The 14,121-nt window shown below is 40.6% G+C and overlaps 1 protein-coding gene across 3 annotated transcripts in view; it reads right to left on the reverse strand.

The window, feature by feature from the left end:
* PRDM5 (PR/SET domain 5) overlaps positions 1-14,121 on the reverse strand; it is a 161,514-nt gene that overhangs the window by 104,157 nt on the left and 43,236 nt on the right. For all 3 annotated transcript variants that reach the window (XM_040966830.1, XM_040966831.1, XM_040966832.1), the window contains exon 3: positions 3,525-3,647. In XM_040966830.1, the coding sequence (XP_040822764.1) occupies positions 3,525-3,647 (123 nt within the window). The remainder of the gene's footprint in view (positions 1-3,524; positions 3,648-14,121) is intronic.

A 14,121-nucleotide genomic window follows, 5' to 3' on the forward strand; every position in this document is an offset into this window, starting at 1 on the left:
ATCCCTTGTGTTCCTTGACAAAAAAAACATGGTAAGTGTACACTCAATTCCCTTGTTTAGAAAGGGCAGAACAGTGCTCAAAGAAATGAAAGCTACTGCCAAGGCTTCTGCAGCAGAAGCACTCCCCCCAGGGGCCTCTGGACAGATTCTAACCAAAGTCAAGAGTGAAATTGGGCAGGGCCTCTTAGACATGTGAGTCCCCATCTAAGCCCATGCTTCCCTCTTGTCAAGTCAGTAATTACATCTTAGCCAAAGTAAGGACTGTCAACTCTTTCATTTTCCTACCTTCTTTTTTTTTATCTTTTAATAAATTAAGTTTATTTATTTCTATTTGAACGGCAGAGTTACAAAGTGAAGAGATGGAGAAAAGATTTTCCATCTGCTGGTTCACTCCCCAAAGAACTCAACAGTAACAGCTGGGCAGGTACAAAGCCAGGAATCATGTGTTTCTTCCAGGTCTCTTAGGGCCACCCTCCTCTGCTTTACCAGACCATTAGAAGGGAGCGCAATCAGAAATAGAACAGCCAATTCTCAACAACTAGACTCAGCAACTATTTGGGATGCCAATTCTACAGACATAGACTTTACCTGCTATACCTTGGCACTAGCCCCAGATTCTACTTTCTCTCAATGCGAGAAACACAACTGACATAGAAGAAGAGTATTATCCTGAGTATAACAGACAGCAGCTGTATAAGTCTTGGAAAATCACTAAAAACAAGGGAAGAATGCCTTAGTGACTACTGTTGGGAAGACACTTTGAATCTTTGCCAATTTGGAGCCAGAGCTATCAGGAGCAATTAATATGGAAATGAATAGTCAGGAAATTCCCTAGTCCACAGGTTTAGATAATAGATCAAAGAGAGGTGCTTCCTTCCCCAGGCAGGGGAACAGGAATGAACAGACTGAGGAAAGGAACCTGCTAGCGGAACAAATTGCGTATTCTCTTGCTGTTGAAATGTAAATTCTCCAAACCCCTCTTCCTGATGCATACATGACAACTTCTTTTTAGAAGTCTGATGCTGCTAATAAACGTGGGCTACTGACCATCAGTAGATAGTCCACACAAGTTATTATAGGCTCCATGTGCACCAAATCCATCGCTGCTAAACAGCAAACAGACTACGATATGATAAAACACAGAGCACAGCAGAGAACTAACATGAAGGGAAGACATCAAGATTAACACTTACTAATACACCTTTCTACTAATTGAAAGGCTCTTTATTGGCAAACGGGTAGTTGAGGGGAACTCCCACTAAACAAATTTTATGGTTCTATAGGCAATCCTAAAATGATAGTAGCAACACAGACAAAAAAACAAATGGAGTCTATAAATTAAAGTTATAACATAACCTAAAATCTTTTAAGATGAATTTGCTTTAGGAAGTCATTAAATTACACTTGAAAAACAAAAGCAAAAACCAAATTAATGACTACAAATAAAAACTCAGTTTAAATTTATGACCGGATCAATGCATGTCATGAGTAATCTGAAAAGTAGCTTGAATATCTTTGGAGTCTATTTTCCAACTCAACTGTTTTGAAACAGTCATCTTCCAAGCATCATATAAAAAGAGACCGCAGTTATAGGAATGGTGTGGTGACACGGTGCATTAATCTTTTGCCTACAACATCAGCAGGCCATGTGGGTACCATTTTGAGAACTAGCTACCCTATTTACAATCCAGCTCTTTGGTCATGAGAAAACAATGTGAAAGACAGCCCAAGTGCTTGTGTCCTTGCTAACCTGTGGGAGGCCCATATGGGGTTTATGGCTCCTTGCTTTGGGCTGGGCCTGCCCTGGCTGTTGTGGCCATTTGAGTAGCTAACTAACAGATGGAAGATCTCTCTCTCCTCTCTGTCTCTTTTACTCCTCCCCTTCTTCCCTTTCTCTGCTTTTCAAATAAATAAACAAATGTTAGAAGAAAGGAGGATAAGAAAACACTGATTCGGGGCCAGCGCGTTGGCGCAGTGGTTGAGGTCCTCGCCTTGCACGCCCGGGATCCCATACTGGCGCTGGTTCTATCCCAGCAGCCCCGCTTCCCTTCCAGCTCCCTGCCTGTGGCCCGGGAAAGCAGTTGAGGACGGCCCAAAGCTTTGGGACCCTGCACCCGCGTGGGAGACCCGGAAGAGGCTCCTGGCTTCGGATTGGCATAGTATCGGCCGTTGCGTTTACTTGAAAAATTAATTTGAATGTATTTCCATTACAAATATAGATGTTAAACTAAGGACAAAGCAAAAACCAGCCTAATTGCCAATAATAGATTCTCTATAAACAAAGGTATACATGTGGGCTTCTAGAACAGTGTACATACTAGACACTCAAACACCGCTTGCTCCTCTATCCTTTTAGCTTTCCCTCTTGTTTTTGCCAGCCTGAGGTCTACTTCTCTTTTATAGTTTAGGATCCAGGAGGGATTCAATTCTCTGCCACAAAATGTCTCCTTATTCTCTGATTAATGAGTTTGACTTATGAGATCCCTCAGAAACCTGCATTTTTCTCTTACTTTAATTTCCACTGAGGGCTCATGTAATCAACTGGCACCAGGATCATAACCCAGTGTCATGTGAAGCGATATTCTGTGATCCAGAGAAACAGAATTCAATAAGATACAGCTCCACCTATAATGCTTAATTGTATGTCAAGTTGTTGGGGCGCCATGGCCTGCGAGACAGTTGATCAAACATCATGTTTGGTGTTTCTGTGAGGAGTTCAGCAGAAACATTAACATTTCAAACAGTGATTTGGTAAAGCAGACTCCTCCCCATACTGAAGATGAGTTTGCTCCATTCAGTGAATGCCTGAGGAGAACACAAGTCTGACACCCCACACACACCCCACACTAAATATGACAGCATTCCTCTGCACAGCCTTCAAACCAGAACATCCACTCTTTCTGCCTGATGGACTTCAAAATGGCACTCAGTTCTTCCAGGTTCTACAAAGGCTTCAAATCTCTGGACTGAAACAGGGACACCAGCTCTGTAGATTTGGGACTCAGCAGCCTCTATCATTACACAAATAGATTCCTTATAATCAGCCCTGCTATCACCTCACACACATGGTTACCTTTCCCCAGAAATCCCTCACGGACACACCATCCTGAAGAGGTTCCAGATCTGTTCATAGGGAATTTACAGAAGCAAACTTCCTATACCTTTCCCTAACATTAGCATGGAGTACATGACTATGAACTGAAGAAACTATCTAGAAAAACAATCAACAAAGTTCCACTGAAAGAATCAAAAAGACTTCAAAGCAAGATCCACTACAGACATTATTTGATAGCAGTATTCTTGCCCTGAAGAATTCTCATAAAGTGAGTGATCTGGTGTGAGTTTGCAGTTAGGCTTGCTCTTTCATGCCTATGATGACTGGTTGAGATTTCTCTGCTTTTATGAGTTAGTTACTGTCATTTGAAGCAAGTCACAGAAAAATAATTTTAAAACAGCGAGCAGAGTCATAAATTAATTCATTCCCCTCACAGTGCACAGTACAAATAAGCAGCAAAGAAGCTCACTTGAATGGCAGCCAAGTTCTTCTGCTCTTGAGACGGTGCCTCATGGACAAAGCGAAGCCAGTTGGAGTGCCGTGGGTTGGTAGCATCCAAAATGTACAGAACTTCTCCCTTACTCCCACGAACCTGAAATGCAAAAGGTTGCAGAGTTATACTGGAAGCCACTCTGAGCCATACTGAATATATCAATGGGAGGTCATGATTTTTTTATAAGTATACATTTTTCTAAAGGTAACTATTTAATAGATTCTGGGCTAACGTGTTTTTCCTTTAAATATCAGAAAACACAGTCTATTTCATTTGCTGGATGTCTAAATGGTTCACAATTAGAGTCAACTCTCAGAAACATTCTGTGTTAATAGCCATTTTCTAGCCAAAGTGTTTCTTTTTAGGTATACTATAATGTATGTGTCACAAGAAAAGTGTTCAACAGCTGAACATAAATGCAATATTTCAGCATTTTCATCAAGGAAATAGATAATTCCCAATTTGGGTAATGGGAGGATATGGGGCTGGAAAAATCCTTTCAATTTCTCTTTGCTTCTTTTTACTGAATCACCTGCATAAAGGGAGAACTTGAACATCAAGCTAGTAGGAATGTGACATCCAATGGGACACAATTTCGATTCTTTACTCATAGGTGAACAAAACAAGTTCCATTTAGTCTTTTCAAGGCTTGCTCACAGAGGTGGCATAAAAGAGTGATCTCTGGCATCTAGTCTCATGTCACAAGTCCTTGCTGGTTTGAGCTCTACATTCTGATGGAGAGAGGAGAAGCAACTGCTAACAGAGTGAACAGTGTATTAGACATTTTTTTAATCTAACTGGCTTAGAATCTAGTTTATTGAAAACTTCTGCATTATTAGTTACAGGTACCTGCCTTTCAACTCCAGTTTATATTCTGTTGGGATTCAGACAGAATGGCAAGAAATGAGGAATTAGTATTCCAACACAGAGGAACAAATATAATAACTGAAAATGCACCTTTGCAGACTCAGGATGGAAAAAATGTAGATTTCCAATTCCAGTCTAACAAACCACGTATCTTAACGATACATTTGAACAATCATTCATACATTCAACTGAGTGCTGAAGGCACTGGAATTATATCAATGAACAAGGCTGACATAGCACTTAACTTCACAGCACTTAAAAGGAAACCAACAGAGAATACAATTGCAAGTGAAGATGAGTGCTGTGAAGACAACTATAGCAGAGTAGGAGAAAACAAGGAGAGCTAAGCTTGATGTGGTGGTCAGGTACAACCTCTTTGATAGGTTTGATCAAACCAGAATTCTGAAGGGAAGGAAGGGATAGGTCAGTGAAGCACTGGGAAAGGAGCACAAGCAATGGCAAATAAAGGCAGGCAGAAAACAAATCAGATGTGTTGTATAACACGGTGAAGGTCATGGGACTCCATCACAAGGAGCAATAAGAGGAAGTGACACAGCTGAGTGACAGACACCAGATCATGTACTGACACCCAGACCAGGAAGCTATTTAAACGTTGTGTGGTTATTTTTATGTAAAACCTTATTAAGAAAACATCCGCCACTTAGACTCCACAAAGTGATATTTCAAAATCCCAACAATGTCCAGGAAAAAGAATTCAGTTATCATGTTCCTACTATGTCACATGCTGCTTGTCTCTCAAACAATTTTTGTTTTCTTAAGTTCCCAAGAACTCCAACAAACCTTTGAAAATCTCGCCAAAGAAATGCCAGCATCTCACAAATAAGCAGCAGTTTAATTTTCAAAATTTTAATTGTATACACTTAGGTGTGAGGCTATGGGCATTTGTAACACATCCACCAAATAACAAACTCACACTGCAAAGATCCTCTTTGGGAAGCAACTGCAAATCTCCTTGCCTCGCTGCTTACCCTGGACTGAGAACAGTCCCTACCCCCACTCCCATCCACGAGAACTACAAAAAAACCCAGAGACACTGCTATGATGGAGTATCTCACCCACCAGGGGTGAACAATTTCAAAGATTTGTAAAGCCTTTCCTTTCAGGTACCCACTTGCACAGCTGCAGGTAGCAAAACTGTTTACATTGACAAACAGCTAAAGGAAGCCTCAGTAGGTAACAATGAGAACAGAAATGCAAAGTCACAAGTCATCCTTGAACTCCACATGACCCAACTCACCAATGGGTTTGTCCACGGCATGCTTCAAGTTGAAGGGGTAGTACTGCTCAATTCATGGCCCTTCTTGATCTACATTTTGTTACCCAGTATTAAGCACAATCTATATCAGCTGTATTTGCCAACTGCAATTCTTTCTTCAAAGATGTGAAACATAACAAAGGGTTCTACTCAAACATTAGAGTTTTTACCCGAGGTATTTTTCATTCTTTGTGTATTGCACCTTTTTCCCAGGGCTTATGGTTCCAACCATGTTCAATTAGTCTTAGGAACACATTTTTCTTTTCAGGTCATTAGATGTATGCATTTTCTAATTATTCCTTACCTTCTCACATGATATACCGTGCAAAAAGAAATGCACTGTTTAATTATTTACTATTAATTATTCTAAAATGTGACACTTTCAATTCAAGCAAATTCTGACTTACTGATTATTACATCACCATACCTACACTATTACAGCCAGCAGTTAGTTACATGTTATTCACATACTCACACTGGAAATAATTTTACTCCATTAACTTTCCAAACATTTTTACGCAACAATGGTTCAGTTCCGGTACAATTTTGCACCCAATGGCCTGTTTTTCTCCAACTTCTTGTCATTTTCTACCACCAACATCACTTCCCTAATGCTCTTGAACAACCTACTCGTAGGACTCATCTTCCTAGCTTCCACACAGTCTTCTCCACACTGTGTCACCTAGCAGAGACATCCAATGGTAACTTGAGCCATCCATCCTCTTGCCAGCAAAATAATTTCAGACAGATGGCTACTATTATAGTCTTCATTTATCTATTTTAATTTGATATGGAGCCCTGAGGTAATACATCAAACATTTTTGAAGTCTGATGAATAAAGAATGAAAATTCCTCTCAGTTCACGTTCCAGCATCTTGGTAACCTTTGCACCCAACATGTACATTTTTCTCTGCCAAAATGAGTCTCCCAAATATCATCTTCTTTTATTGGAATGTCCATAGAAATGAAGCACATTGGTTACTTTCCAGCTTTGGGATCATTTTATGCATACCTGCAGCACATAATGAAGCCAATGTTCTCATGGTAAAAACCATCTCAATTCCAAAATTTATTTCATATGAGCAAGCTTCCTATGTAAGTTACACAAAAACTTGTTTAAGCAGGAAAGGGAAAGAAACTCTCATGTAAAAATGAAAACTTCATGCTTCCAGTATAGCTGCTCACATCGCTAGGATTTTACCATTTTACATTAAATGAAATGTATTCCTGTGTGGGAACTTGGCATGTTCTGGCATCCATCAACTGCTACTGACATCACTTTTCAAGTATCTGTGAGCAAGAGTGCTGGTCTTTGCCACCAGAAATCTGCACCGTGATCCAAGTTAAACATCAGCATGAATATAAAATCCAAATGGCCTTTGTCTGCCAACTCAGGACAACACAGGAGAAACCACAAAAATGCCCGACTTGATTAGAAAAAAAAAATCCCAACGTGTATGCAAAAGAAATATTGGAAATAAGCAGTGACTACAAATCTCCATTCCATAAATATACGTATTTCCTTTGTTAAATAGGGTCAGCTGCAGACAGGAAGGCTCATTGATTATCTGAATGGCTGATTTTTAAAGGGCAGGGCTCCACAACCTAACTTACTCCACTATCTTATTCTCTTATTCTGCTTCAATCATTATAAATGTCTGAAAGGATTTTTTTCCTCTTTTTTTACTCACTACATACAAGCCATAGGTGACAAAAGGGCAAAGTAACTCCCAAATTTGTCCCCCATAAGTGACAAAATGCAACTGAGATAGATTTTTATTTCACATATGGTACAGTGGTGAGACACAGTCAGTTTCCAAAAAAGACAGCAACAATGACCTTAATGAGAAGTTACGATATGTTAGGTTATGTGATTTATTTATTGAAACTATATTTCACTTTGATTTAGCAATTTTTAAATCAAAGATCTCACTCTGAGCTAATATTTGAGAGTATGGACAGTTTTACAGCATCATCTTTTTATACTTAAGTGACTGGCATTCTTCCTGCAATTGCTTTCAACTGCAGTAACACCATATGCCTTGCCTTCAGTGTTTAACAAGACTTCAAGATATCTTTAAGAGTACACACACACACACACACACACAGTTCAAGGAGAGTAATCAATTCGGACAGCACAATGTTGTCAGATTTAAACCAAGAGACACACACTTTCAGAAATCAGCAAACATCATCACTAGGAAACTGTGATGAGTTACAACTTCCAAGCAAAGGAACTTTTTTATTAATTTTTCATAGGGTTCTGTAAAAAGTTCATGTTTGCTTTGATATTTATAAATACACACATACATACACAGACCACCACCGCTGCCACTCTTATCTACTTACATGTCCCTCCTTCTCCCTCACCCGACCAATCAGCATCTGATAATCCTGATTACGAGAAAACCGACAAAACACAGGCTGTTAAAGTTCTTTATCTACATAGGGAAATAATATCCAAACTGTACAAGCCTTACATGGAGTAGGACGCAGACCATCTGTTCCATCAGTGGGTATTCTGCAATCACAAGGCATCAATGACATGAGGACACCAGGCCCACCGTGGCCAGGAGATGTCTGAAGACAAACATTCTGTTCAATGGTTCAGCCAAAACCACAGGCAACATTTTTCTGCCATGTCAGCTCAGCTTTTTCAAGGAAAAAGCATAAATGATATCTTTACACTACTGCAGGATTCAAATTCCAACACATATTCACACAAACTCTGCCTGAAGATGGGAAGCAACAGTGATGCCACCTTTGTAAGGCAGCAGCACATCCAGATGCCATGTAGTGCCTTGTTTGTCCAGTGTGACTTTAAATCCCCTCTCTAGCCTAGCGGTACCCCTCTGAGTATACACTAGTTTGCCCACATTCTCTTAACATGGAAGCCAGTACAGCATACAGGATCTGATACAGCACACAGATCACAGCACACATGATTGGGGGACTATTGCTATTGCTGCAGTCTAAAAGTCACCACAGCAGAGCAGGTATTTAATGTGTGACACTTTTGAGTAGCTCCTGACCCCATCTCTAGACTCTGTTTTCCTGTTGACACAGAACATGGAAGGTGACAGACATGATCAAATAATTGGGTTCCCACCACCAATGTGACAGACCTGGATCGAGTTCCCTGCTACTGGCTACCTGGCTATGGCCACAACCCACCTCCAGCCATTGTGTACCAGCAGATTACAGATGAAGCACCTCCTTATCTGGCCCTGTCTGTTTTAGTTTCTAAATCTCACATTTAGCAAAGGTAGCTTTTATAATCAATTCAACTGTTTTAAAGGAGGATTTACGATATTGTCAGACACATAAACACAAACTTAACTAAGGAACTTTATCATGTTGATACAATCAGATTTGTTATACAAATCTTATACTTTGACAACTGAACATGAGAGACAGAATCCTTTTATTTATTGTGGCCTCAATACTTACTTATTCCCTAAAAGCTCAGGGAACGGGTTCATATTTAATTGCCATTGTCTACTTCTTTTAAAAAATTCAAAATGTTTTCACAAGAAGTAAGGGAGATTTGAAAGTATTCTGTGTTCTTTCAAAGAACTTATAAATTGGACTAATTAAAAAAAAAAACAATGAAACCACTGATGGGAACTGCAAAGAAATGCATCAGTTTCCACAGCTCATTTATGCAAATGCCTTAAAAGTAAAGTCATTATTCCTTCCCTTAGTTTTACATACGTGTCCAGCTCTTCAGGCTTCAGTGACATTTCTGAAGGCACAAGTTTGTATTTTTTTTTTCTTAACTGCATAATAAGTAGAGTGTATGTGGCTGACATTATCTTATTAAAGCAGCAGTTTTAGGGTTTTCTGTACAGAAAATACCGGTTCTTGGGCTTGGGTGCTGCTGCCTCTATTTTTGCCACCTGTACATTTTTGTTCAGTTTTTAATGCAATATGCTAGCGTGGGTAAATTCTCAGTAAGTGAAGTGTTATTTTGCCAAAGGAACTGGAAAACTATATTAGAGTCAGTGAGTATTTTGACAGCTTGGCAGCATCTACTGGATCCATCAGAAAAGATTCACAAAACTTCAAATCCAGCTAATGTTTTCAAAGGTCTTTGTGTCATTCAATTTTTACGAAAGTTTGAGATTTTTACAGACATCTAGCTTTTGAACATTTTCCCTGTGGCATACTAAAAGCTTACAAACATAACAATCACGCACCAAAGATAAGAAACAATTTGCGGAGGTTAAATTCTAATCACCAGATGGAAATCCTTTGAAAGAGTTAGTAACCACATTTTTAAAAAATGAACTGGAGATTACAGCATAATGAGATTTTTTAAAAATGCTCTGTATCCAAAAGTTCTGTGCAAAAGTTATGAAGGCGGGTGGGGATAGTACTGTGGCTTAGTGGATTAGGCTGTACCCTTTAATGCCAGCCCCCCATATGGGTGCTAGTTCAAACGCCAATTGCTCCACATCTGATCCACCGCCCTGCTAATGCACCTAGGAAGGCAGCATAGTATGTCCTGGGCCTCCGTCACCCACATGGGAGACCAGGAGGGAACTCCTGGTTCTTGCTTCAGCCTGGCCCTTTGCTTCTCTCTCTCTCTCTCTCTCTCTCTCTCTCTCTCTCTCTCTCTCTCTCTCTCTTTCTCTCTTTCTGTCTCTGTCTCTGTCTCTCTCTCTCTCACACACACACACATACACACACACACACGCACGCATTCTGGTTCTCACTCCCTTTTCCTGTCAAAAATAGATATAGATAGGTAGATAGATAGATAGGTAGATAGATAGATAGATAGATAGATAGATAAAGGTGGTGGCAGGGAAGAGAATTAAAGCTATGGGGACCTTGAACAACAAAAAGCAACAAATAGCCTTCAAGGAGAAAAAAGTCCCCTCTGACCCTGACCTCTTTACCCAGATTCCACTGCCACAGCTAGTGTTTTCTCAGTGTTCTCACAGTTAGTGTTGACACCTTAACTCATAGGTTTCAACAGCTAGTTAAACTGAATCCATGCAGCACCTTTTTATCCAACTATATTTTCATCATTTAAATCTTCATGTATGTTTAACTAAACAGAAACAAATCAATGATATTGGAATAAGAATGTACCAAAAGTTGTCCACGTTGCTAAGGTACTTTTCATCACTAGCCAAGAACCATAGTTCTGTGCATTCTAAAATGTAATACCACTTGCCAGGAAAACAATACCCAAAAAGTACATTGTTGAATAAGAAAATCAAACAGACCAATCCTTTAGAAATTTTGTGCCCAAGGCAAATGAAATTAGGATAGGAACATGAAAGGTTATCATAAAAGTGAACATGAAAGCTATGACATAAATATGCAAATATAAAATCCTTACTAAATCCCCTTCCCACACATATAGCACATCAGTTACATATGCCAATTGTTCCTAACTCTCCATATCCTAACAGTGAATGGATAAAGTGGAAAGATGATGACATACAACTTTCACATATCATGTAGTGGCTCCTGAGTGCCACAAAACCATTCAGAAAAAGAAATCTATAGAATATCCACAAGTTCAGAAATGACTTGAAAGAGAAGTCTCTCCAAGAAGTTGATCTCTACTTGCTCTAAAGGATTTGAGTTCCTCATACAAAATTCCACTAAGGCCTTTTTCCTACTAACCTCATAAGAACACAAGGACTAGCTCAGAAGAAGCCACACACCCCATGACCAGACGCCTCTCTATGTGGTTCACATCCTAACGTGGTGAAAAGGCTTGTGCTGCTAAGAGAAAGGATCCCCACAATGGCACTATCTTCCTGCCACAAACAGAACTGTGTCTGGCATCAATAACCACTCTGGCAACTAAAGCAAGGCATACCAGCCAATCCTGGAATACCAATATTGCCACAGAGGATGTTTTCTGATAAAGAAAACTGGGGCTTCTCCCAAGACCTGATTTTATTGCAGTAGACATTTACATGCCTGAGTTCAGGGACCTATTGAAAATGAGAACTTCTGCAGGGAAGCCTTTCAGAAAAGAATCTGGACCACTCTAATTTGCGGTGGGATCCTTAAGAATGTTTTCCTTTCCAGAGATCTGGCACTTAAGTAGTCTGCCTGGGGACCCTGACTGCACAGTTCAGAACACTTATTGCTCACTGTCAAATCTCTCTCTGAAACCAATCTACTGTCTGTTTAAGAATATGGACAGACAGCTGAGATTATTCAGTCTCGACTGCTGCTGAGGCAGCCCTGCTCTCACTCCTGCACCAACCCTGGCATCTTCCATTTTCCATTTCTTCTCCTCATGCAACAAACTGACATCTCATTCCCAACACAACCTTTAAGTGACTGGATTACTGCATGGCTTTCTTTAAAATCATGGTAGTCACTCTATGAATTCCATTTCCTCAATCCTGCCTGACTCACTGTCAAGGGCAGCTGGAATTGCCTGGGGCTGAATGCCTGCCAGTGCTGCTGGGTCCACCCACCAGCAGGAGAGTCCACTGATTTAGGCAATCAGAATGGATCATACAGACTGATCTCCTACATTGGCAGCTGCCTGCGAGCTCGAATCTCATCACACCTTGTTCTGCTTGTCACTCAGATCCTCTACATCTTTCTGATGAAGAATATCTGCCAAAATTTCTTGGCCTAAATTCCCCCCAGTTTCACCTGGCTGCATCTCCATCAGTTTTTTTTTTAAGACAATGTCAAGAAAAGCTCTTGGACTTGGGACATGTTCTGACAACTAGAATATAAATAAATTACAAGTATTTTTATATATTTATATGTAAACATACAAATATGTAGGCATATTTCTATATTTATAAAACCAGTAAATTCCACCACAGGAATATAAATAGCATTTTCATAATTCAATATCCTACACTTATTCAAAATATTTCTTTAAACCATGTTGTCAGTTTTCTTTGTAATTCATCTGATTCTTCATACAATGACTATTTCAGAGTCACTCACTGCTTGCCAATGGTTCAAATCCCATATATAACAAAGATGACGTCTCACGCTGATTTGTCATTTCAGCTCAGGTCACTCTACCTTCTCACACTTCACTGCAACACAGGTGCATACCCACATACAGACAGTACGGCCCATGCCATGTAAAAACACACAACCTCTGCCTGCAGGAGGAGTCTGCTTCATGCATTTTCCTCTGAGAGATTTTTATGTGACTCAGATTTAATAGCAATGAAAGATCCTATCTCAGTCAACATCACATTACTTCTAAACACATGCTTTACATTTTGTAGTCAAGTTCATACTACGAAAACCAAAACATAAAAAGGACTCTGCTCTAAAGAACAAACAACAGCAATAAAGGCAGCTCATAGTTATTTTTAATTATCTACTTTTTAAAAGATTTATTTATTTCTCTTGGAATGACAGATATACAGAGAGGAGGAGAGACAGAGAGGAAGATCTTCTGTCCAATGAGTCACTCCCAAAGCAGCCACAATGGCCTGAGCTGAACCAATCCAAAGCCAGGAGCCTCTTCCAGGTCTCCCATGCAGGTGCAGAGTCCCAAGGCTTTGGGCCGTCCTCGACTGCTTTCCCAGGACACAAGCAGGGAGCTGGATGGGAAGCCAGGCCGCCGGGACTAGAACAGGCACCCATACGGGATCCTGGTGCATGTTCATGGCAAGGACTTTAGCCACTAGGCTGCCACGCTGGGCCCTACTGATTTATTTTTATTTATTTGAAAGCCGTACCCCGCCCCCACCACACCACCACCTGGAAGCCTGGGTAGCATATTCCTGCCTGGAGTTCCCCACCTTTCCCACTTACTAAACAAGAAGGAGGAAGAGGAGTATGGGTGGCTCCTGTTTATATGATGAGGCAGTACTCCAATGACCAAGTTATATCATCAAAAGGATGGCACCTTTATGGGCGGAGCCTAATCTAATCACATGAGCTGTTTGCAAGCAGAATTTTCTCGTGCTGATGAACAGAGAAGTCACAAAGTTGGAAACATGGAAGGGATCTGCCATGAGGAAGATCCTTCAATGTTGACATCAGTAGGCCCCCAGGAGGCCAGAGAATAGGCAATGAGAGATCCAGGAACAGAGCACAGTCTCTGAGACATCAGTCAGCAAGAAAACCCACACAGAGGGCCCAGCACGGTGGCCTAGTGGCTAAAGTCTTCGCCTTGAATGTGCCAAGATCCCATAAGGACACCAATTCTAATACTGGCAACCTTGCTTCCCATCCAGCTCCCAGCTTTGGCCTGGGAGGGCAGTCAAGGACGGCCCAAAGCCTTGGGACTCTGCACTCACGTGGGAGACCTGGAGGAAGTTGCTGGCTACCGGCTTTGGATCGGCACAGCACCGGCCATTGTGGTCACTTGGAGAGTGAATCATTGGATAGAAGATCTTCCTCTCTGTCTCACCTCCTCTCTGTATATCTGACTTTGCAATAAAAATAAATTTTAAAAAGAAAGAAAAC

The sequence above is a fragment of the Ochotona curzoniae genome, unplaced genomic scaffold (assembly GCF_017591425.1).
Source record: "Ochotona curzoniae isolate NIBS_2020 unplaced genomic scaffold, NIBS_Ocur_1.0 scaffold_4506, whole genome shotgun sequence".
Taxonomy (NCBI): Eukaryota; Metazoa; Chordata; class Mammalia; order Lagomorpha; family Ochotonidae; genus Ochotona; species Ochotona curzoniae.